At 42.6% G+C, this 23,220-nt stretch overlaps 1 protein-coding gene across 4 annotated transcripts in view; it reads right to left on the bottom strand.

The window, feature by feature from the left end:
• The window catches only part of RBM26 (RNA binding motif protein 26), a 1,920,204-nt gene that overhangs the window by 339,253 nt on the left and 1,557,731 nt on the right, over positions 1-23,220 (bottom strand). For all 4 annotated transcript variants that reach the window (XM_044072914.1, XM_044072916.1, XM_044072915.1 and 1 more), the window contains one exon: positions 15,611-15,715. In XM_044072914.1, coding sequence (XP_043928849.1) covers positions 15,611-15,715 — 105 coding nt within the window. The remainder of the gene's footprint in view (positions 1-15,610; positions 15,716-23,220) is intronic.

The following is a 23,220-nucleotide window of genomic DNA, read 5'->3' as shown; positions in this document are numbered from 1 at the left end:
CTTAATAGTGCGTTTGTTAAATCTAGCACAAGAGCGGCATCCAACAACGTCGTGCTCAGGCCCTAAACAAGGTATACACAAAGTATGGTAATCCCTATGAGGTATCTGTTTCCCACAAGAAATACAGTTATTCACTTTTTCTGACATCCGGTTAAATACTGAGGCAAGAAAAAAACAAAATATTCCCCAACGGGGTACTTAGCCAACTTCGATTCGGTCTGAAACTCTGACTTCAGAAACTTTCAGAACGCCAACCTGCACTCGCAAAATTGCTTCTGCATCGGACCATGCGGCAAAAAAGACTGAGGATATGACGTCGGTCATGCGCATTAGTACCCTGACGTACTGACGTCAGTCTAATGCGCCGTGACCGACGTCAGCCATATACTTTGGTATTCGGGCCGACTGGACAGCGGACTACCCAATAGTTAGGACTGCAGCAATGTGGAATGAAGAACATCAGAAAACCTCTTCCATTTGTACAAGTAGGATTTCTTACCAGTGGGTTTCCTGGCCTCCTGCAGGAACCAAGCAAGTCCTCAGAAAAAAGGTGTCTATATGGAATCAAAATCCTATCACCCACAGTGTCAGTTGAAGAGTGCACAGGTGGAGATGGATGAGCGATGCCTTGTCTTGTGTGAGTAGGTCCACCCTGTGAGGTAACTTGTGATGATCGCCCTTGGCTAAATGCAGAACAGCAGGGAACCAATGCTGTCTGGGCCAAAAGGGAGTCGCCAGCAAGATTTTGAAAGCGTCCTGTTTTATCTTGAAAAGGATTTTTGGAATGAGAGAAAGGGGAGGGAAGGCATAAAGAAACTTCCCCTTCCAGGAAAGAAAGACCATTCACCTTCTAGACCACAGGACATGGGGCTCTGGCAAAGACTAAACTGTCTGCTCGGAGGGGAGGCAAACAGATCTACTTTGAAAGTACCCCACTGGTGGACAATGCCCAGAAACACATCACTGTGAAGCATCCACTCACGGGATTGTGATATGGACCTGCTCAGAGAGTGTGCCACAATGTTCTGACCTGAGGGAATGTATACTGCCTGAAGTGTCATTTGATACTGGTTAGCTAGCTCTTACAATTGAAGTGCTAACCTGCAGAGGAGATGAGATCTTGTACCCCCCCCCTTTGCCTGTTAACATACCACATTATTGTGGTATTGTCTGTCAGTACCTTGAGGGGCCCTGGAGTGAAAAGAGGATGAAATGCTTGAACATCCAACAGAAGAGAGCTCATCTCTTTGACATGGATGTGCTTTTTCCTTTGTTGAATCAACCAGAGGCCCTGCACTTTTAGAGAGCTAAAGAAAGCCCCCATCCCACATCTAAAGAATCTGTGAACAGCTCCTGAAAGGGGAGTGAAGGCTGAAAAGGAAGCCCTGGGATTGATGGACAACTGCCATATCTACCACTGAATTTCCAGTTTGACGTATGGAAAAAGAGGGACTATGAAATCTAGAGGACTAGAGTGCTGCATTGATTTTAGAAGCCACTGAAGCTTTCTCATGTGCATTATGGCTACAGGCAGCATAGGAATGGTGGAGACCATGAAACCCAGCGATCTTAGAAATTCCCTTGTTGTAAACTGAGGTCAGAGAAAGAAGGGTCTGAAAGGAGGCAATGAGAGTTAAGGCCTAAGGAAGAGGCAAGGATGCCATCATTGGAACAGTCTGGATCCTGCATCCCGGAAACACATGATCCTGTGAAGGAGACAGGAAAAACTTTTGGAAATTTAGTGGACCCCAGGCTCTGCAGGAGGGTAATAGCAAAATGAAGATGCTGCAGTAGAATCTCTGGAAAATAAAGTAGGGAAAGACCTGTAACTCCTTCAGCCAGAAAAAAATCAATCACAGAAGTGAGGCATTTGATGAACATCCTTGGGGCAATAGAGAGGCCACAGGACAAAGCAGAGAACTGAAAATGCCAGGAAGCAAGAGAGAGATGTAAAAACTTCCTGAAAAGGGGATGAATAGAGACAGGAAAATAAGCATCCTTGAGGTCCAGAGAAACTAGAAAAGCCTGAGGAAGCAGCACAGGAAAAGTCTGAAGAGACAACAACCGAAATGAAGGGAACTTCATTAAGGTGTTTAGGTAAGAGAAATCCAGAATGGGTCTTCAAGTGCCTCTTTCCTTGGGACCAAGATTATTCTGGAATAAAAAACCTTCCTCCTCCTCTGAGAACCTGGAACTTCCTGAACAATTCCCCGAGTCAAGAGACATGAAGCACCTCAGGAAAAAAGGCAAATTATTCTCAAGGGGGCCAAGGAATGTCCATGAAAGGGGAAGAGATATCCAGACCATGTAACATCCTTGGCAAATGATGGAAAGAACCAAGGAATCTTGAATAATCTTTAACCAAACAGGAAAAGACAAGGAAAGAGCAAGAGGATTGCGGCTGAGAATTACAGGACAGTCAGACAGCACTTGGTTTGTCAGGAAAAGGAGATTTCTGAGCTACTGGAGTCTGGGTAGCTTTAGCATGGGGAGCTTTTCTACCACCTTTCCTACCTTTGTGGGGAAAGTGAGACTGCCTGCAAACAAAGGCCAGCTTATTAGAGTAATTCCTTTGGAATTTAGGTACAGGAGGAAACAAAGATACGTTTTAGATCTTGTAAAGTCTTACCCTTTTCTTGCAAGGACTTGAACAAATAAGCAGCAGCAAACAAATGCTTGTTATCTAGAGGAGCAAGCATCAACTTAGCCTTACTATCATCAGGCAAAGTTTGAAGCTGAAGTCAGGAATATCGCCTCAGCACATAGCCAAAAGCAGCAGCCCTAGAAGGAGCATCCGCTGCAATATAACTGCATCCTTAAAGGGACAGACCAGAAGTCATCCCTTCAGAGTCAGGAAGGTCAGAAATAACCTAATAAGCCTGAGACAGAACAGCCAAAATATATCTTGTCATATGGGTCTGATAGATGACAGCCCTAAAAGACAGGGTAGTTGACGTATAAAATTTCTTACCCAGTCTTTCCATAGTTCTACTGTCTTTACCAGAGGGACACAACTTTGTAGAAGGCAATAACTCTGATGGCTTGTCAGATGACACAGACAACACAGAAGGGTCAGCTGATGGGCACTTATAAAGGAACTTGTGATCTTCAGGCACCTATCAGTTTTTTGGGAGCAGAGGGCTGAGAATCAGGAGCCTGAGTCTGACATGCAGTAGAAAACCCATCCAACAAGGCAACCAGGACAGCAGGAACAGCAGAAGGTCTAGGAGAGTCCATTTGCAAAAGCTCATAATACCACTTATGAACCTCAAACACCTGGGCAAAATAACATTTGAAAAATTCCATCACCCTGGAAACTGTGTCCCGAAAGGAAATCTCTCCAAAAAGAGTCTCAGAACTACTGGATTCTTCTTCCTCAGAACCATAGTCTAGGGAAGAAGGAATCTGCAAAGAAGGGACAAGGGATTTCTCATCCTCCTCATCTTCAGATGAATTGTGTTCGCTTGGCCTCTTTAAAGGAGTAGAAGTTCAAGGGGGCATGAAACAAACTCCTTGAGGAGGCTTCAAAGCCATAAGGGTACTAAACAAACCTTGAGTTAAATTCTGTCATTCACTCTGAGGGTCCATTAGGAGTAGGAGAAACGTGTTTATTTTTTTTGTTTCTTCTTTAAAGGGACATCAGCCTTGTAAAATGTAGGAGGCTCAGTCAGACCCTGTGCCACACACTAACTGTAGCTGATACCTTCTCCCTAACCAAAATCTGAGGAACACCCCTATGCCCTTCGGTGATAATCAGCCACAGTTCCCCCAGAATATCCAAAATGGATGTCTGCAAGGCCTCCAGGGATGTGAGTGAAGCCAGGTCCATGCCAGCCTCCAAAGCGGTCAGGGCAGAGGAATCCAGTCCAGGAGTTTGGCGATCTTCCAGGCTTTCACTAACCATGAGACACGCATCCAGTGGAGGTGGCACAGCTAAAGAATCAGACCTAGCTTTCTTGGCCTTCTTTGCAGATGGCTGACCTTTGAAGCACAAAGTTCCTTCCATAGCATCTTTTGCCAAATACTTAAGACATTGATTTTCCAATATATATAGCTAAAGAAGAAAGTCAACTATAAAGAGTGCTCGAAATGAAAGCCTGGCAAATGGAACAGGATGCATGGTCGGGGGAAGCACTTAGACTAAATAAACACTGCTCATGATGGTATTTATGGGGAATCTGTCTCCCACACTGCCATTTACCCTTTCTGGATGACATGATCCCCCACAGGCAACAAAAGGAAAAAAAAAAAAAAAAAAAAAAAAAAAAAAGATAAAACCCCAATAGGGCACTTACCTGAAAAGGACTCGGTGAACCAGCAAACGAAGAAACTGCTCAGACCGACATGCAAAGGTGGTGTTCAGAGTGGTGGCAAAGTAGTTCTGAGGAGGATACATCCAGACATCACCTTTACACCCTACTCCATATGCACCCTACTCCATATGCAGGGGGCATACATGTGATGTACTGCGTACCCTTAACAACATAAAGGCTTTAGTATACTGGCCGGACGTGGGCCAGCCTTGGCAGGGGATCCCCATTGTAAGGAATACTCCAACAGTGAAATGAGTGAAATGGAAGGACATGCACACAAATCAACTTTAAAAGGTTATGTACATAAATACTGAAAGTAAGTGTGTGTGTTTGGGGGGGGACAACAGATGGATTAAGCACTGTGGAAAAAGCTGGAAAAACAAAACAGAAAAAAAACTTCACAAGAAATGAAATGACACGAGTAACGATACCAAGCTTTGAATATTTAACGGTCAAAAAATAGATCTGAGAACATTTTACAATAAAACTGTTAATAAATATAAATGTCAGCCTGGGAAAGATTACAGATGTGACCAACTTTCATGTGTCTCAAGATAGACATCTGTAGAAGGGTCCCACTTTGCACAGTTCTGTGAGATAAGGAGAAGCTTCTTGGCCTGGGAAACTTTCAGAGGCTACAATATTCTGCCAGCCATAGGACTGCAGGTAAAAAAAAAAAATCTCAAACCCCACACCCCACAGATGGTCTTGTAGGAGCAGCTGGGACTGTACTGGCAGAGTCATCCTCCTGGGAAACTATACTGGAAGGAAGGGAACACTGCCTACTGCTGGAGGTCATTTTCATTCTGCAAAATGGTCTTTCTTGGTGGAGTTGACAAGACTTGAACAGGGGTCAAATCTTGAGGCATCAGAAACTCCTCCTGGTAGTCAATGTCCATTTCCCCTTACTGCAGGTCTTAGACAAGGTCAAGGAAAGACGGACAAAGAGGCTATCACCTAAAATGGAGATATTTAAATTGGAATGTCTGAGCTCAAACCATTCCATCCAGTGTAGGCACGATTTTGAGCATGCAGCCCTGGCCATATCTTCAGCACAGGTGACTGTGTGTGGCATTTTCCAAAGGCTCTTTGACCCCATACACTAGAAGCTACAGCAACTTTCCCACAGCCTACTTGCACACAGGAGGAATGAAAATGGGAAAGATGCGATGAGTAGAAGATGAGGGGCCAAAGGCTCAAAACTGCAGAGATTGTAATCCTTTTTACTTACCATTTCAAGGCTTTTCTTACCCAGGGGAAAAAAATTCACAAAGTCCTGAGAGAATAGACAGAACCAAACAGTACAGTAATCTGTCCTGTGACACTTGGTAAACATTTCCTTTGCACAATGCTGTGGTGAATGCAGATGGCACCTGCCTTATTCAATGAGTGACCAGCATCTGCATACTTTCAGACCTCATAAAGTAGCACTCATTAAATGGAAGGTTCCATGAAGGATACAAGAATGACTCAAGATTCTACATCCCCCTCCTCCTAAAAATGGTCCTTCTTTTGCTGAAATAAAGCAGACGGGCAACAGGCTACTGCATAGTGAAGTGCGAGCGTCTCAAACAAAAAAAAAAAAAGATTTTTAGATGCCAAGGGCATTATACCCCACTAACCTGCAAATTCTTTCCATTCAAATCATGTGACATAGGACCTGAACACAAATAAAACTCATAAATGTGATAAAAACAACAGGCACTATAAAACATGCCCACAAATTACTTCATAGATCCAAATTAACAAACATGTCTACAAAATGGATTTAAAAACATTAAAACCAAAAATATTTCGAAAAACTAGCATCTCACCTTAAAGGGTGGGATTCCAATTCACACTTCATATTTGTATGTTCATTTAGTCTCAGAGTACTGTCTGTCCTGAATAAAAAATTGCCAGTTCATTTTTTTCCCTTTTCAGAATAATTTGTCTCAACTACTCTCTACCTTCCACAAGACTGACGCCAAAAAAATTTTTTTTTTAAATTCCTACAACTGCTACTGTTTAAATAAAGCACCAGTTTCATCTCTTATGTACGGAATACACATGTTCACAAACATGCTTTGAGAGTCTTATAGTGATTTTCCGTACACAGAAGCTCTCACAGGTGGGACAAATGGGAACATAAACTATCCTGTTAACAGTCAAAAGCATAATGTTCTTTAACCCCATATATTCTGTCAACACTCAGTAAACTTAAAACTGCATCTTCTCTGATGTATTTACACAATCTCCACCTGCCATACATAAAGGCGCCTATCCACTGTGTATAAATACATTTTTAATACTAGGACCTTCTCCAAAAACAAATCTGGGAGCTTGACCCACAACATTATAAAGTTCATTGCCACCTTGCATAACTTTCCAATTGCTGATTAGAATTATTCTTTACACCATCCCCTAACAATCATTTTATGTGCTCATTTTTTGTGAATGTCTGTCAACTTTTTGCCTTTCTGACTTGGCTAAATACAGGGTGGGAGCAGACTTCTCTTTCCTTTTAAATTTAATTTAAAAAGTTCCCTAGTAGTTTCATTAAAGTGTCTACCCAACAGTACAGCTTTTAATATCAAATTCATTATCAAACTTATTACTTGTGTAATAAAGCTAGATACTCTGATTAACTAACCTATGGTTATATTCTTCATCATTCTCCTTGCATGCCCATTATGTAAATAAGTACTCAAAATGAAAGTTTCAAACATTTTCTTATAAAGCATCTACAGATACAGTTAGATTTTTAGAAAACATTGTATTTCATACTGTATCTGGAGTGAAATGGAAAAAGTACTTGGGTTTAAAAAAAATGATTAACTTTGTAAACTTACTGTCACCCTCTCTCCAAATAAATATAAAATAATAAATGAAATGCTTATAAAAACTTGCACTTTTTTTTAATTCATATTTACACACAAAATCCACCTCTCACCAACCCAAAACTATGCTGACAAAAGCTAAAATCATTACGTCTCCCATGGCTACTATATCAAACATAAAATACTTTTTCAAGCTTCAATCCAACAATAAACACAATGTACTTATATCCCCAGTGGTCATGTTTTCACTATCTGCTAAACACTGTCTGACATGTTATGTTCCCAATGCCTGTGGAATATAGGCATACAGACTCACTTTATGTATCTATAATAAACACAACCTTTTTATTCCCAACAGTGCTTAACCAGCTCAACAAAGTAGCCTGTGGTACGTAATATCAGCGTTTAAGGAACTTAGTCTCTCAGCAGGCTGTACCAGTCAGTCACTATGAACCTCTTCTATGCAGCAAGAGTAATTGATTAAGTGACAGAAAAGACATGGGTAGCACCAGGCGTGAGGAATTTATTGCCTGTGGAAGCAGAAAGTACACATCTCCAAGCATGGAAACTAGAGAAATTACAGAGAGTACAGTTGTGTACACTTACCATAAATGTAGATGTTAGAGTGTATTCACTGTTGCAGTCATCACACTTGGGTTATCTGCTTACAGGTAGCTCTCAGTCGGCCTGAATACCAGAGACGTAGTATTTCTGCGTCGGTTGCTGTTGCTCCAGGACTGACGTCAGGGCGTCTGTGGTATAAAGTCAGGCAGCCGACGCAATTACATCGGCCTTTCTTGCCGAGGAGCCCGAAGCAGAAGTTACATTACATCAGTTTTTCTTGCCCCAAATGACAGGAGCCCCCAAATAGGGAGCTAAGTTATGGTGGAAAAAACACCACCAGTAAAAAGTAAACACCAATAGCCCTGTAAGGGGTGAGTAATACATTTAGAGAAGGAGAGAGAAAAGTGGGCTGGAGGGTGGGAAACCAGGACTGCAACAGTGAATACACTCGAACATCTATAGTTATGGTAAGTGTACACAACTGTACAATGTTCTTCGTGTTTCACTGTTGCAGTCATCACACTTGGGTTGATTCCCAAAACTGAAGAATGGGTGGAATCAGTCAAGAAGAGTTGCGGCTGGCTAGTATGCCCCGCAGGACTGCTGTAGCAAAACCTGCCCTGGATTTGGAACAGATAGGCAGGCGGTAATGCTTGGTGAAGGTATGAACAGAACTCCAGGTAGCAGCTTCCAGAATGTCCCTGGTAGGGACTCCCCTAAGGAATGCTGTAGAGGTAGAAGTTGCCCTAGTGGAATGTGTTCTGACCCCCTGAAGGGTTGGTTTCCCATGGTGTTTGTAACAGAAATGGATACAATGTGCTACCCATTTGGAAATAGTTTGTTTAGATATGGCCTTGCCCTCTGCCCCTGGAGCAAAGCTGAGAAGTAGCTGGTCAGATTTTCTGAAGGGCTTAGTCCTGTCAAGGTAGAATCTGGGCTGTCTGTGCACATCTAAAGAGTGCAGGATCCTTTCCCCCTTTATTTTGAGGATTAGGAAAGAAGGTTGGCAAATGGATTAATTGGTCGAGAGCTACAATGGACAGCACTTTAGTCATAAAAGTAGGATTAGTTCTGAGGGAGACTCTGTCAGCATGAAAAATAATGAAGGGTTCCACGGCCATAAGTGCTTGTAGCTCAAACACTCTTCTAGCTGAAGTGATGGCCAGAAGCAAGGCTGTTTTCCAAGAGAGGAATTTTAATTCTGCTGACACTGCAGGCTCAAAGGGGGTAGTGTGAGCTTTTCCTGCACAAAATTAAAGGTCCCAAGCAGGGGTGGGGGCACTTCTTGGTGGCCTTAAGTTGTTAGCCCCTCTCAGGAACTGCTTGATGAGAGGGGTGGGAGAAGAGAGGTGGTTCAGTGCTGTAATGAGCAGAGATGGCAGAGGCATGGATCTTAATTGAGGAGGACAGGCCTCTGTGGAGTAAGTCTGCTAAGTAATCCAGAATGAGAGGTAAGGAGGGCAGAGCTGTGTCCGCTCCTTTAGATTGAATCCAGGAATAATACCTTTTCCACTTATCAGCATAGGATTTCCTTGTACCGGTCTTCTGGCTTCCAGAATGACATCCCGTACCTGCCTGCTTAGGCTGGCCACTGGGGAAGAATTCAAGGAATAAGCCAGGCTGCAAGGTTTGCAGTCGCGGATGCAGGATCTGTCCCTCTGCTGAGTGAGGAGGGTTGGGATCGGAGGTAGATGCCATGGAGGCACCGGTGACAGGCTGCGCAGTAGTGGGTACCAATTCTGGCGTGGCCAGTCTGGGGCAATCAGGATTGCCCTTGGTCTGTCCTGTCTTATCTTGAGTAGTACTCTTGAAAGAAGTGGCAGAGGGGGGGGGGGAGCACAGCTTGAGAGGTTTACTCACTAGAAGGATAGGGCATCCACATTCCATGCCCTGCTGTGAGGTGTCCCGGTGCAGAATTTGCTGATCAGGTTATTGTAGGGGGAGGCAAAGAGGTCCACCACTGGTATCCCCCATTTCTGCGTTAACAGGCTGAAAGTGCTGGGGTGTATTTGCCACTTGTGTGGGTCTAGGAGATTTCTGCATAAGTCATCTGCCAGAGTTATGTTTGTCTGGCAGGAACTGAGTTTGCAGATGAACATTCATGTCCAAGGCCGTGTTCCACAGTGACATAGCTAGCCTGCAGAGTGGGTAAGAGTGGGTTCCCCCTGCTTGTTGATGTACCACATAACTGTGGTGTTATCTGTTTTTATTAGCAGGGGTCCAGGTGAGAGTAGGGATCTGAAAGCTGTCAGAGCGTGCTTAACAGCTAGCATCTCTTTTTGGTTGATGTGCAGATCAAGTTGAATTGGGCTCCAGTGGCCCTGAATGCACTTGTCCCCCAGATATGCCCCCCCCCCCCAGGCATAGTCTAATTCATCGGTGTTAGGGTCTGGGCGGCGTGGGGTTGTGTAAAGGGAAGCCCCTTGTTGTGATGGCATGCTGCTGCCCACCAAAGAAACTCTGTCTTTAGACAAGGTATGATGGTTTCCAGGTCCTGAGAATGTTGGCACCAAAGACTTTTTAAGAATCATTGAAGTTTCCTCACATGCAGTCTGGCATATGGAATTAGTACAATGCAAGAGGCCATGAACCCTAGAGCCTTCAGGATATTCCCTGCAGATAGCTGGGTTCTGGTGGCCATTTGAGTGAAGTAGCCTGTTAGATAGGCTTGTTTTTCTGGAGTCAAGAATATCATCTGAAAGGCTGTGTCCAAGCTTGCTCCCAGGAATACAATCTTTTGACTGGGGACGAGTTTTGATTTCTTTTCGTTGATAGTGTACCCCAGGGAGGTTAGAAGGTTCTTTACAAATGTCAGGTGCTGCACCAGCTTTTCCTGACTGTCTGCCTGAATCAGGCAATCGTCCATTCTGCAATAGGCAATGGCTGGAGCCAGGCATTTTGTGAAGACTCTGGAAGCAGTGGTTAAGCCAAAGGGAAGTGCAGAGAACTGACAATGCATAGATCCTACCCTGATATTTCCTGCATGATTCCCTAATAGGGATGTGCAGATAGGCTTCTTTTAGGTCTAGGGTGGCTAACTAGGCCTCTTTGGACAGCATAGGAAGAGGCTGCTGAAGGGTGAGCATTTTGAATTTTAGTACCACCAGGAAGGTGTTTAGAATGGAAAGATCTAGGATTGGGCGCCAAGTACCCTCTTTTCTGGGTACCAGGAAAAGTCTGGAATAAAACCCTTGACCTATCTGTTCTGCAGGAACAGGCTGAATTGCCCTTAATGAGAGCAGGGATTGAACTTGGTTTTGTGCCTCTGCCCACTGATTTGGAGGAAGGTCTGGGAACCCTTTCAGGGTTGGCAGCGTGTGGAAGTAAAATTTGTACCATACCACTGGGATACAATGTTGAGGACCCATCGGTCTTTGGTTATGGAGGTACAGTTTTTTGCATGGTGGGCAAGTTTTCCTCCTAGGGGCACGAGCAATTGGGCAGAGGTGAAGAGTGGAGTTGACATGTCATTGTGAATTCTTTCTGTAAGGGGGTGGCTTAGCACTCCCTGTTTTAGAAGTGGAGGTACTCCATTGTTTAGATCTCTGCATACCCTCAGACTGTAATCTGGGGGGGGGGGTGTCTGTTTCCCCTGGGTCTAGTTTGAGATGGCCTTGAGGGGGCTGGAAAGGACCAATGTTTCGAGGGGCAATGCCTACTGAATCTTGGAGAATGCACCTGCAAAAAATACTTGACTGTCTGCATAGACTTAGCTTTTTCTTTCATCTTTTTTAGAACCTCTTCTGTTTTGGTGCCAAACAAATAGTCCTTATTCAAAGGAGCGTCTAGTAATTTTGATTTGACATGGTCTGGCAAGGTCTGTTCCTTAAGCCAAGCATGCCTTCTCAGTACAGAACCAGTGACTACTGCCCTGCAAGATGCGTCTAGGGCGTCAAACCCACATTGCAAGGTATGCTTGCTGACTTGGCTTGCAGAATGCATAAGCTCCTGTAATTCTTTATTTTCTGCACAGTCTGTAAAGGTAGATAATTTCTGCTTAAGTTCTACAATATGCTGCTGGTACTTCCGCATGTGAAACTGGCAATTCAATGCCCTAATGGCTAGAGTTGCAGAGGTGTATACTTTTTTAGCCCATCTGTCTAAAGCTCGGGAATCCCTGTCCGAAGGAGTGGGATTCTTAGCTGTAGTTGCTTTTATACCTTTTGGCCCTTGGGAAATGACCTCTGGGTCAGCAGTAGGATTTCTGAAAAGAAATGTGCGAGAGTCAGGGACTCTGTAGTACCTGTCTGGTTTCCTTGGAGCAGGGGGTAAAGTATCAGGAGTCAGACTGGATTCCATAAAAACATCATCCACAACAACCAGAACAGGAGGAACAGCTAAGGGTCAATGTTGTGGCAGATCTAAAAATTCTCTGAGTCTCTTTCGGGACTGAGGATAATCCTGGCACTCCCAACAGAAATGCTCTCAAAGTATGAAGGGTTTCACCAAAAGAGAACTCCTCTGGAGGGGAAGCAGGGGGAATGGATTCCTCTGCATCTGAATCCTCATAAGCAGATAAAGGCATGTCTTCATATTCAGAAACGTCAGAGTCGGACTCTTGGTCAGTTATAGCTGCTAGGGACAGGTCTTTCTCTTAGCAGGGGAAGGCTGGCTTCCCCTAATCAGCATCAGGTCTTCTGCCATTTTAGGCATTTGAGATTGTGGCAAGGAAGCAGGTGCTTGAGATTGGGTCGTCTTTTTTTAGGTGTAGCTCGTACTCTTGGCCTTAGAAACGCGGTAGTTTTAGACAAAATTGAAGATGCGAAAGAAGTCGTGGGTTTGTGTCGAGTATCGGTAATGTGATGAACTTCCTCAGAAGCTGGTGCCTGCTCATTGGCTCTGGACCCATCCAAGGTACAGACATCCACAGGTTCCGTAGTCAAAGAAGGGTTTTACGGCATGCCGGACTCTGGATGGGTCTCGGTAGCAGCCTGCAAATCCATCGAAAAGGGCATCAGGGCCTCACTGAGTACCGGCAAACTGGCGACCAGCTTAACAGAAGCGTTGTCTGCATTTTTGGACCTCTGCTGTCTGTCTTTAGCCTTACGTTTTTTAAGAAGATTAGTAATCGGATGGCTTACCGAAGCCATTTCAGAATACGGAGATCGAGAGTGAAAGTATTTAGTGACAATAAGGGCCAGACGACAAATAGTTCAGGCATTGAACAAAACTAACAGTGAGTAACATCGTGGTCTGGGCCTAAACATGTGATGCAGTAAGAATGGAAATCTCTGTGTGGTACTGGCTTTACACAGGCGAGACAATTGTTAACTTTTTCTGACATAGGTTAGAGCAAGAAAAAAGGATCCCCAATGGGGTACTTAGCTTTATAAGACTTCAGGATGATTCAATTCAGAAACGAAAACTCAGGTAGCGGCCGACCAGCATGTGTGCGAACTGCTTCTGCTTCAGGTTCCTTGGCAAGAAAGACTGGTGTAATGGCGTCGGCTGACTGTTTTTATACCCCTGACGACCTGACATCAGTCCTGGAGCAACAGCAACTGATGCAGAAATACTAAGTCTCTGGTATTCGGGCTGACTGAGGGCTACCTGCAGGCAGATAACCCAAGTGTGATGACTGCAACAGTGAAACATGAAGAACATCTGTACAAGTGCTATGTTTATCAAAAACAAAATTACTACAGCTATCCAGCAGTTGTTGTGTCTTTCGGCTTTTCCCGGTTAGGGGTCGCCACAGCGGAACTCCGGTCCGCTAATGATTGGCAGTAGATTTTTATGTGCCGAGTTGCCAGCTCTGACGCACAACCTTCAACGAAGGTACGCCCATTCATGCATATCTCCACACAGAAGACGCTCTAGCTGAGAATCGAACAGGACAACGTTGTACTGTGAGGCGACAACGCTACCGCAGCACCACCACCGCAGCTAGCTATCCAGCAGTAAGAATCTTCAAATATAGACATATAAAATAACCTGTCACTCAAAGCAAATGACATACAACTGTACTTCCTGCCTTCAAATTCAGGTAGCATTTTCCCGTTCCAGTTCCTTCCCATCACCCTAAAATGAAGGCAGCATCAATCTTTCTTCCCTCGCCTGTATTTATTCCTCTCCCTGTGAAACAATGATCATTTGTGTGCTTTCTCCTGTTTCACTGTCTTTATAGAGGCATCACTCAACCTTCTCTGTCTCCCCTGTATACTTCCTCCTCTTCTTCTAAAACAATGAATTTAACTTCTCTTGAAGTACCCACAAACAGTAAACACACACGAGTCTGCAAAAAAACTTATATTCAAAACCAAGACCACACACTCCTGATGAGTATATTTGTTCAGATAACCTGAAAAGACTAGTACTTTTTCCAGCGCATCATGTTATGGGAAATTAAGAAAATATGAAAGCGTTTTCACATATAACTTGAGTACTCCCTCCTTTCAAGCCTAATATAGTGGACACTAACACACACACACACAAGTCATTTTCTTAAAGTTATTTCTAGCATAGTTATGTCTGCTTCTGTTGTCTAGTCTGTAATACAACTCCTGCTTTGTAATAATATTTTTTAACACTTATATGTTATTTGCCTATACTTTTAACTAACAACATCACACAAACACATTCGTAGAACAGATATATCACAATTTCTTTTACTATGACCCTAAAAGATTCTGCAGTGCCAACTATACAAAATGAATGGCTTTTTTGCAAGCTTACTCACAGTAACGTAACACCCACTTGCTCATGCTCATACTCTACAAACTCTGACACTAACTGGGTAATTCTACTCCTTAACACGTTTTATATGCTATTAAGCTTGTATGTACCTCCCACTTTTATGTTTATTCATTTTTGGAGTTTCATTTTATTAAATTTGTATACAACTATTCTCCCCAGTTCTTTCATGCTAAGGAAAGTTACTCTTAGAAGGAAGTAATGAAATTAAAAAACTTGTGAAATCATCATCTAAAAATCATTATCGCCCTTCACATCTTTTGCGGTCAAAATGCCCAGCCAAACAACAAAGATATTCTTAAGCTTCTTAAGAAATAAAGCTACTTAAAGTAACTTCCAAGTGTAGAAAATGGTCATTGTATTGGCACAACAGCAGACAGAATGGAATGCATTGTCTAATAAGTCTGAAAAAATGCCTACAAATACTGACAAGTAAAACTCTACGTACGAGACGGGTAATAATGATAGGATTACTAAAATGTATTTTCTTTCTCTGAACAACTTATTGAAGAGACAAGCATACATACCTTTCAACCTATTAGAGCAAAAAATCTGATCAAAGCCATAAATAAAAGGGGGGGGGGGGGACAAAGGTCAAAAAATAGGGACACTTTTTAAATACTGCTCTAACAAACGTAGAAAATTAAAAGACAACAGGTTTTGCATTGGCATGAATTTTCTGAAGGGTATGGAATCAAACTCTAATGTCTGCCATTATTTTCTGACCCTCAATGATTTACCAGGGATTCGCCAGAAAAACACAATTTTATGAGAAACTGGCCCAAAATATGAGGCAAGAATATAGACATTCTGCGAAAATCTCTACAGCTGAGAGATATACAAGCATACCAGATTCTCAGCTTGAAATAAGTGTTGCATGAGCCTTGTAGCAATCACGGAATACATTCATGTTTGCCCATTTAACCCATGCAGCAACCACTGAATACATTCATGTTTGCCCATTTAACCCATTTAACACAAAAGCTGAACTGAAATACTAAATATGGTCCCACAGCACCACCTCCGGTTTAATTAATGAATTGCAGCTCAATGCTTTTCAAATTCTCCCTAAACATTTGCCAGTAAAGAGCACGCCAGCAATAAAATATCACAATAAATTTAACTTCTCAAAAGTGCCAAAATAAATTCTTTTTTTAATTCTGAAGCAAGACAGTGACTGTGAAAATCACATCTGTGTAGTTTTATGTTTAGAGAACTTACCTCTAGCTGAAGCTCTGTATATTTCTTTCGTAGTTCAGCTACATCTTCTCCAGCCTGCATCTTTGTAAACAGATCCAGTTCTGTGTCAAGCAACTCTTTCTGCATCTAAAAGAAATGGTAGAAGTTAAGAACCTTAACAACAAATACAGGTTAGCACACTTATTTTTGGCCTAATTCTTACTTTAACCCAAAGACAATGAGCTGCCATTAAAACATCCAAACACTGCCTTAGAACTAAACATCGTACTCTTCCCTTACAGACTGTGTGAAACTGCACATCACTACCTATACTGATGCTACCTGCCTAACCCTGAAAATAGGCATTTATACTCAAAAATAAGTCTTATACAAAGAGTCCATTGCTCGACTTCTGAAATATAATATATACTGGAAGAGTTCTGTCAATTCTTCTTCTTCTTTCGGCTTTTCCCGGTTAGGGGTCGCCACAGAGGATCACCTGTCTGCTCATGATTGGCAGTGGAGTTTTATGGTGTCGAGGTGCCAGCCCGGCGCCCAACCTTCCACAGAAGGCACACACACTTACTCACACCTAGGGCCAATTTAGAGTATCCAATCCACCTACAGCATGTCTTTGGGATGTGGGAGGAAACCGGAGGAAACCCACTCACTGGAAGAGTTCTGTCAATGTATTATATAATTTGCCTGTGGATACTTGGACTGTAAAACATTATTCCATATTATTTTTACTTATTTATTTTGTTCTGAATAGAAAACAGGGATGTGTACAGCCTGGCTCAAAGTAAATTCAAACCATTTCAGGCATGAATAAAGGATTTGTTCTCAAAGCTATCCTTTGTGAAACATCAGAGAAGGCTGAATTAACAGTAGTTAATTCAGATACTTCACTTGCACAACTCAGAACAATGAGAAAAATGTCCATAAAAGAGCCTCAAATCATCCTTCTGAGCGGGTTCAAAATGAAAACAGGTTAAGTTTTTCCAACATAAATATGTAAAACCCCTTTCAAAACAGTTCTACTTGAAACAGGTTAGAAAGGGTGAGATCTACTGTATGTAACAAGCTGAAAAAGAGCATTGCCAATAGATAAAAGTATTTACAAGTTGTAGTTCATAGAGATGACATTGAACACACCAAATACACCCTTTAGAACAGAGATGGCTAGATAATGTACTTAGGCAAAAATATTTGCTCTTTTCAAACCAATTCAAAGCCAGAAGAGCAATACAGGGATAACTGGGGCATTGTTTGCTGGTGGCAAATTTTGCAGCCTTATTATAGCATGCCTCCAGCTTATTTTTTCACCATAATCTGAAGGTTGGTTAAGATGGGTGCAATGTAGAAGAGAAATGAGAGAAGGGTAGGTAGTGGCATGAGTGGTTTTGGTGGTGTTGCCAAGAAGTTTTTTATGCCAGTAAAGCATTCCTAAATTTTGGTGAGTCATTTTTGTGTTATTTTAAACATACAGGCCAAATTTAAGACCACCATCTTATAATCACATCAAGAAGTTTTGTAAGGGAGTCTACTTCAATTTTAGTTTTGTTTAGTGAAAAAAAATTGAGATGTGCTTTTTCAGGAGTGTGTGACTTGGATTGGGGGGGGGGGGCAGTAACCTTTGTAGGGTTGAATAGTACCTTGGCATTATGGAACCATTTCTCAACTGAAGAAAAATCTTCTTGCATGGTATGAAAGAGATGAGGAAAGTTATTAGACGCACATATAAGAGTAGAAGCATCAGCACACTGTATGAGAGAAGATGGACCTATGGAGTTCTAGAGGTCATTGATAAAGACATTAGAGAGAAAGGGACAAAAATACAGCTTTGGAGTATACCAGTGGAGACTTGCAGGTATGTAGACTATTCTGCCATTTTACAGACATGAGCCAGTTAGTTAAATAGCTACTGAACCATAGTAATTAAGATGATACTCAAGTTATTTTTTTTAAATCTACTGTCACTGTGTAGATGTATACACTCTGTACAAACTGCAAACATTTATACATTTAATTCTTACTTTCCCATCATTTATCTTTCAGGGCCCTAGCTTCCCTTCATGAGGCAAGAAAGCTTTGAAGCTTTGTTTGCCCTAATCACTGGTTTGAAAAGGGTCTCCTCAAGCCCTCAGTGGTTAGGACACATGGAAGGTGCTTGAGGCTTTGAAAGCTGGCTGGCAGTCATATCATTCACAGGATTTAACCTATACAGCTTAGACTGCTGCAAGAGTGAAATAATGCTGAACGTCCACTGCTGCCTGAGTCAAAAAGGAATCATCACAAGTCTTATATAATCCTTCTGCCTCTTTAGAAGAAAAAGCCCTTGTTATCAGCAGAACAGTATACAGGATCATTCCCAACCATGGGAATAAAAATGTATCAGTCTTCTAAGCCTGTGTACAAGAAGCCCTGGAGAAGAACTTCTTTAACAGTCTGCTGTGGATGAAGGCAAACAGATTTACTTGAAGAGTCCCCCATAGATGGGCCAATTCCTGTAAGACCCTAGGGTGCAACTTCCATTCATGAGGGTCTGTCCTTGTCCTGACCAGCTTTGTCTGCAATAATGTTTAGCTTAGACGAATTAAAGGAAGCCTAGGGGATCTAAGACTTTACTTCCCATGATACCAACGCTAATCTGCAAAGGAGCTAGGAACCAGTTATCACTTTTTTTCACACCACTTCACTGTGGTGTTGTCTGTGATTACTAGAAGAGTGCCCTGCAGTACAAAGACGATTCAAAGATTTGAGAACATTTTCACAAACCCCAGCACTGGAATATGAAATGAAAGGGGGTTGCTGGTAATGGATTCAGACTAATTTTAAGAACCTCTAACTTTCCACAATAGAAATCCAGGTATAGAAAACATTAGCATTGTAGAAGCCATGAAACCTAGAATATTCTCAGGGATATTAGACTGTTTGTAAAATATTAGCAACAGCTCTTTATAAAATTCCACTTTGTCCAAAGGAGGAAAAACCTTCATGAAAGATGTAGCTAAGAATCATCCCATGAACACTGTCCTGCAAGACAGAAAGAGAAGAATTATCTAAACTCACACAAATCTCAAGACTGATAAAAGTTTTTGAATCCAAACGAGGGATCCTTGACTACTTGTAAAAGAACCTGCAAAAACAAGGCAATCATGTAAATCTGGAAAAGGTGAATGCCTTGCAACCTGCAAAGGGCAATTACAGGATCTAAGCACTTAGAAAACACTCTTGGAGCTTTCAACACCCCGAATGGTAAAGCAGGGAACTGAAAATGTAAACCAAAGAGAAACACGCACATAAAAAACTCCTGAAATCTTTTAGAAATGAAATGTGGTGATAAGCATCATTTAAGTCTAGAGTTACTAGAAAACAGAGGTGGAATTAGGGGTAAACTACTGTAGGGAAGAGTATTTTGAATTTTGGGATCTCGATGTTGAAATTCAAAAAGAAAACATCTAGGACAAGTTTCTTCTTCCTTGGACACAAGAAAGATCCTTGAATAAAACCCTCACCTGTTCTGGAGAATATGTTATATAAAACCCAAGAAGCATTTGATCTAAGATAAGAGGAAACAAGGCAGGTTTGACAGAATGGAAGTGATCCCTTAAGAGATGAAAAGGATCAAGCTGCCAGTAGTAGGCTTTCTGAATCATATTCTCCTTAGCCTGAACAAGCAAATAAGATGGGTTCCTATCAGAAGAACGAATGCTTAAAATAGCGAATGCTCTTCTGTCGAACTGAAAATAACGAAAGATGACAATGTCAAAGGCATAGAACAGCGATTTTTTTCCCAGAGGAAAAAAAAGCTGGACTGTTTTTGGGACTTTGTTGTTTTCTCCACTGTAGTGCAATCAAGGAGTTGGTATATTTAAGATGGGGGCAGGGGGGCACAGCCCTCCACTTTATTTTGTTTGTACATTTTTTTTTTTGATCAACAAATTTTTTTCCCTGGGGAAAAAAATCGCTGATCTGTGTATTCGACATTGTCAGCTTTTGTGTTTTTCAGTCCGACAGAAGAGTGTTCGCTATTTTAACCATTTGCTCTTCTGATACAGACCCAATAAGAGCACTAGTGAAATTCTCCAAAGCAAATTTCAAGTCCAAACTGGCCACATCTACTAAAGACAATCATAAGGCCTTTTTCACATATCTCCGCAATCGCAAAGGAAGCACCCAGATCTGCTCAGAACTGTGGTCAAGGACACCAGATATACAAATGCTGTAGATATAGCCACCCTTTTGGTAGACAGGTTTAGTGAAAACTTCACCCCTCTGCCCCCACCATCAGTAAATCAAGACATCCCCAGCACCTGCCCCCTCCCCTTATCTCTAGGGAGCAAGTCATCACTGCCCTCTCAAAGGCAAAAAATACAGCCTCCATGGGACCCTATAACATCCCAGGCTGTATCCTACATGAACTCAAGCAGAAACCTGCAGCACCATTAGGCACCCTATTCAACCAAAGCCTGAGTACCTGCTTCGTCCCAGCCAAGTGGAGGATAGCCACTGTCATCCCTATGCATAAAGGTGGAGCATTCACCGATACAGGAAGTTATAGACCCATCAGCCTACCTAGTCTGATCTGCAAGGCCATGGAGCGGATTATAATGGAACTCATTAACAAGGACATTAGCAACCTCCAAACACTCGATCCCACACAGTTTGGCTTCATCAAGGGGAAGTCATGCCTGTTAAATATGGTTGACTTCTTTGAGACAGTCACCAAAGCCAAGGATGAGGGGAAGACGGTGCACACCACTTACCCTGACCTGGCCAAAGCCTTCAATACTATTCCCCACTCAGGTATAATAGATAAACTCTCACAACTAGGCATCAATCCATATGTTACCAAATGGGTAGCAAACTGGCTCACTGACAGAACCCACCTAGTCAAAACAGGGGAAGCCACCTCAAGCAGTGGACCTGTAATGAGCGGTGTACACCAGGACCAGTCTTGGGACCTCTTTTGTTTGGGTTATACTTTTCTGAGGTGCAGGCCAAAACCAGTGGGCTATGGCTGACCAAGTTTGCAGATGACTGCAAGCTGGGTGCTGCCATCAATTCCCCTAGTGATGTAGACATCCTACAAGAGGGTCTCACCCAAACAAATGACTGGTGCCAGAAACATGGCCTCAAACTGAATGCCAAAAAAATGCATAATCATCCCCTTTAGGAAAAGTGACTTCCCCACAAACTATCACATTAATAATAAGGTCCTAAGCATGCAATCAGTTGTGAGGGACTCTGGCACCCAGGTTGATAGCAAATTGACTTTTGACCACCATATTCCCTCCACTGTATGGCAAGCTTTTTACATGGCCCACCTCATTAGTTAGGGTATCTCATCCAGGGACAACGTGGTCATAACATCCCTGTATTCTTCCCTTATAAGACCCATTATTGAGTGCAATTCCCCTTTCGGCATGTACCTCACAAAGCACATGCAGCAACTGGAGAGACCACAGAGGTTCCTCACCAGGAGAATCCAGGGCCTCAAACATCTACCCTACACAGATATGATAAAGGTCCTGCCCCTCTACTCAGTCTCCTGCAGACTCCTCAGAGGTGACCTCTGTCTCGCATACAAAGCAATCTCAGACCTCACCTTGATGGGACTGCTGCATATCTGCAAGTCAGGCTCCACCTGAGTAACCTGCACGTGCAATCTCTACCTGGTCTGTGACACCAACAGGACTTGTTGACGGGACAAATTTGTGTCCCAGACACTCCCCTTTTTGTGGAAGAGACTCCCTTCTCCACATCAAGCAGAGCACCTCATTAACACTTTTTAAGCGTAACCTGGAAAACTGGATGGGGAACAGAAAATACAACCCCTGGGATTCCACCTGTGTCCCTGCTGGACAGTGGCATCAGGTGCTGACTTGTTGCAACAAGGGCTAAATTCTTGGCTAGGCTTGTCAGGGCCTCATGGCCAATAGCCTAGCAACTTACTATGATGGTATGAACTCAAGCCTCTGATTTTATCAGATGACAGAGGGGAAAGTGAAAGCCTAGTCTCTCTGAAAGCTTTAGTGAATTGCCAGGGAGGGGAAGTGGAAAAGACTTGAAGGAATATATAGTCAGTCTGCTCGCTTAACTTTGTCTTGTTTTTGGAAGACTTGTTTTTTAACCTCTCTGCCATTGCTTTCCGAACTTTTGTATGCCCACGCCTAACTGGGATAGCCTACTCGGTTCCCTATAGAAAGAACCTGAAGAGGAAAGTAAGCCTTTTGGAGAGGAGAGATGAAAAATCTGAGTAACCTCCTGAATTAAATTCCCCCTTACATCAAACCTTTTAAGAACCTCAACCAGAGAAACAGCCAAATAATACTACTTTATTCAGGGGAGTACTAAGGAGTGCAGTTCAGACATTCTCTACAATTTCGAGAATGCAACTTGGGAAATCTTCTCATCACTGACCAAATGCTCATACTGTCAACGGAAGCCAGCAGAAATTTACACTTGGGCCTGACAATTCACTATTCTGAAGGCTAATATGGAAACAGTACAAACTTTCTTCCTAAATCTATCAAAGGCTGTCCCCCCAGTTTGTCAGAATGAATATTGGCAGATAAAATAAGGTGTTTGGCAGAAACTGATTTTGAAAAGAAAAAAAATTACTGCAGGGTATACCCTGGGAATTGAAAGACGTGCATTTGTTACACCTAATGCAATCAATAACACTTTCTGGGAGCAGCATGCTACCTGACAAACTGCTGGGTGCAAGAAATGGATAGTCTAAGGTTGACAAAAAAGGAGGAACAGTGACAGGTTGAGGAGAATCCACCCTTCCTTTTTGTTCCCACTTAAGTAATTCATTCATGGCAATAGTTTCAGAAAAACGCAATTTTACAGAAGGGGAATCTGAAAAAAAAATACTTCCCTCAAAGTCAAGTCAGATTCCCCATTCAGTGGACTGGAAAGTTGTGAAATACAGTCACAATCTAATTCCTGTCCCTCTGACCGATGATCACAATCAGACGGGAAAATATTTTCCTTTTTAAATGAGGGAAATATTCAGAATTTATAGCCTGAAATGTTTTAAATAAACCTTTAGCAAATCCTACATAATCCTCCTTATTTCCTTTTGGAGAAGAAAACCATCTAACGGTCTTTCCTTTTCACGGAAAAAAAGCAGGTTGAGGAACTGTCCCTTCCCTGTGGATGCAACTCCTCAGAATAGTTTAGTGAAGGAACATCTCCCACTCCCTTCCTCAAAACAGACAAGAGTGGCTCTCCCTTACCCAAGAGAGCAGCAGAACAGCTGCAGACGACGTACCTGGTACTCTATCTTTAGCATCTTCCCAAGGAGAAGAGAAAAAACTGAACTGCCATCTGAGAAACCTAATATGTTCACAGGGAGTCATTCACTGGCATACAAGGTGAAAAAGCCAGAGTCATGAACAAAAAGTACAGTTGTGTACCTACCATAAATGTAGATGTTCGAGTGTATTCACTGTTGCAGTCATTACACTTGGGTTATCCTGCTGGCAGGCTACCCGCAGTCGGCCTGAATTCCAAAGTCCTGGTCCGGCGTTGGTTGCTGTCGTCTCTTCCCTGACGTCAGTGCGCCAGGGGTACATAAGATGCAGCCAACGCCATTTTCTTCAGTTTTTCTTGCCCCAAATGTCAGGTGCCCGCAAAAG

The sequence above is a fragment of the Protopterus annectens genome, chromosome 5.part1 (genome assembly GCF_019279795.1).
Source record: "Protopterus annectens isolate FY-2018-M chromosome 5.part1, PAN1.0, whole genome shotgun sequence".
Taxonomy (NCBI): Eukaryota; Metazoa; Chordata; order Ceratodontiformes; family Protopteridae; genus Protopterus; species Protopterus annectens.
The sequence above is the reverse complement of the archived record's forward strand: the minus strand, read 5'-3'. Positions and strand labels throughout refer to the sequence as shown.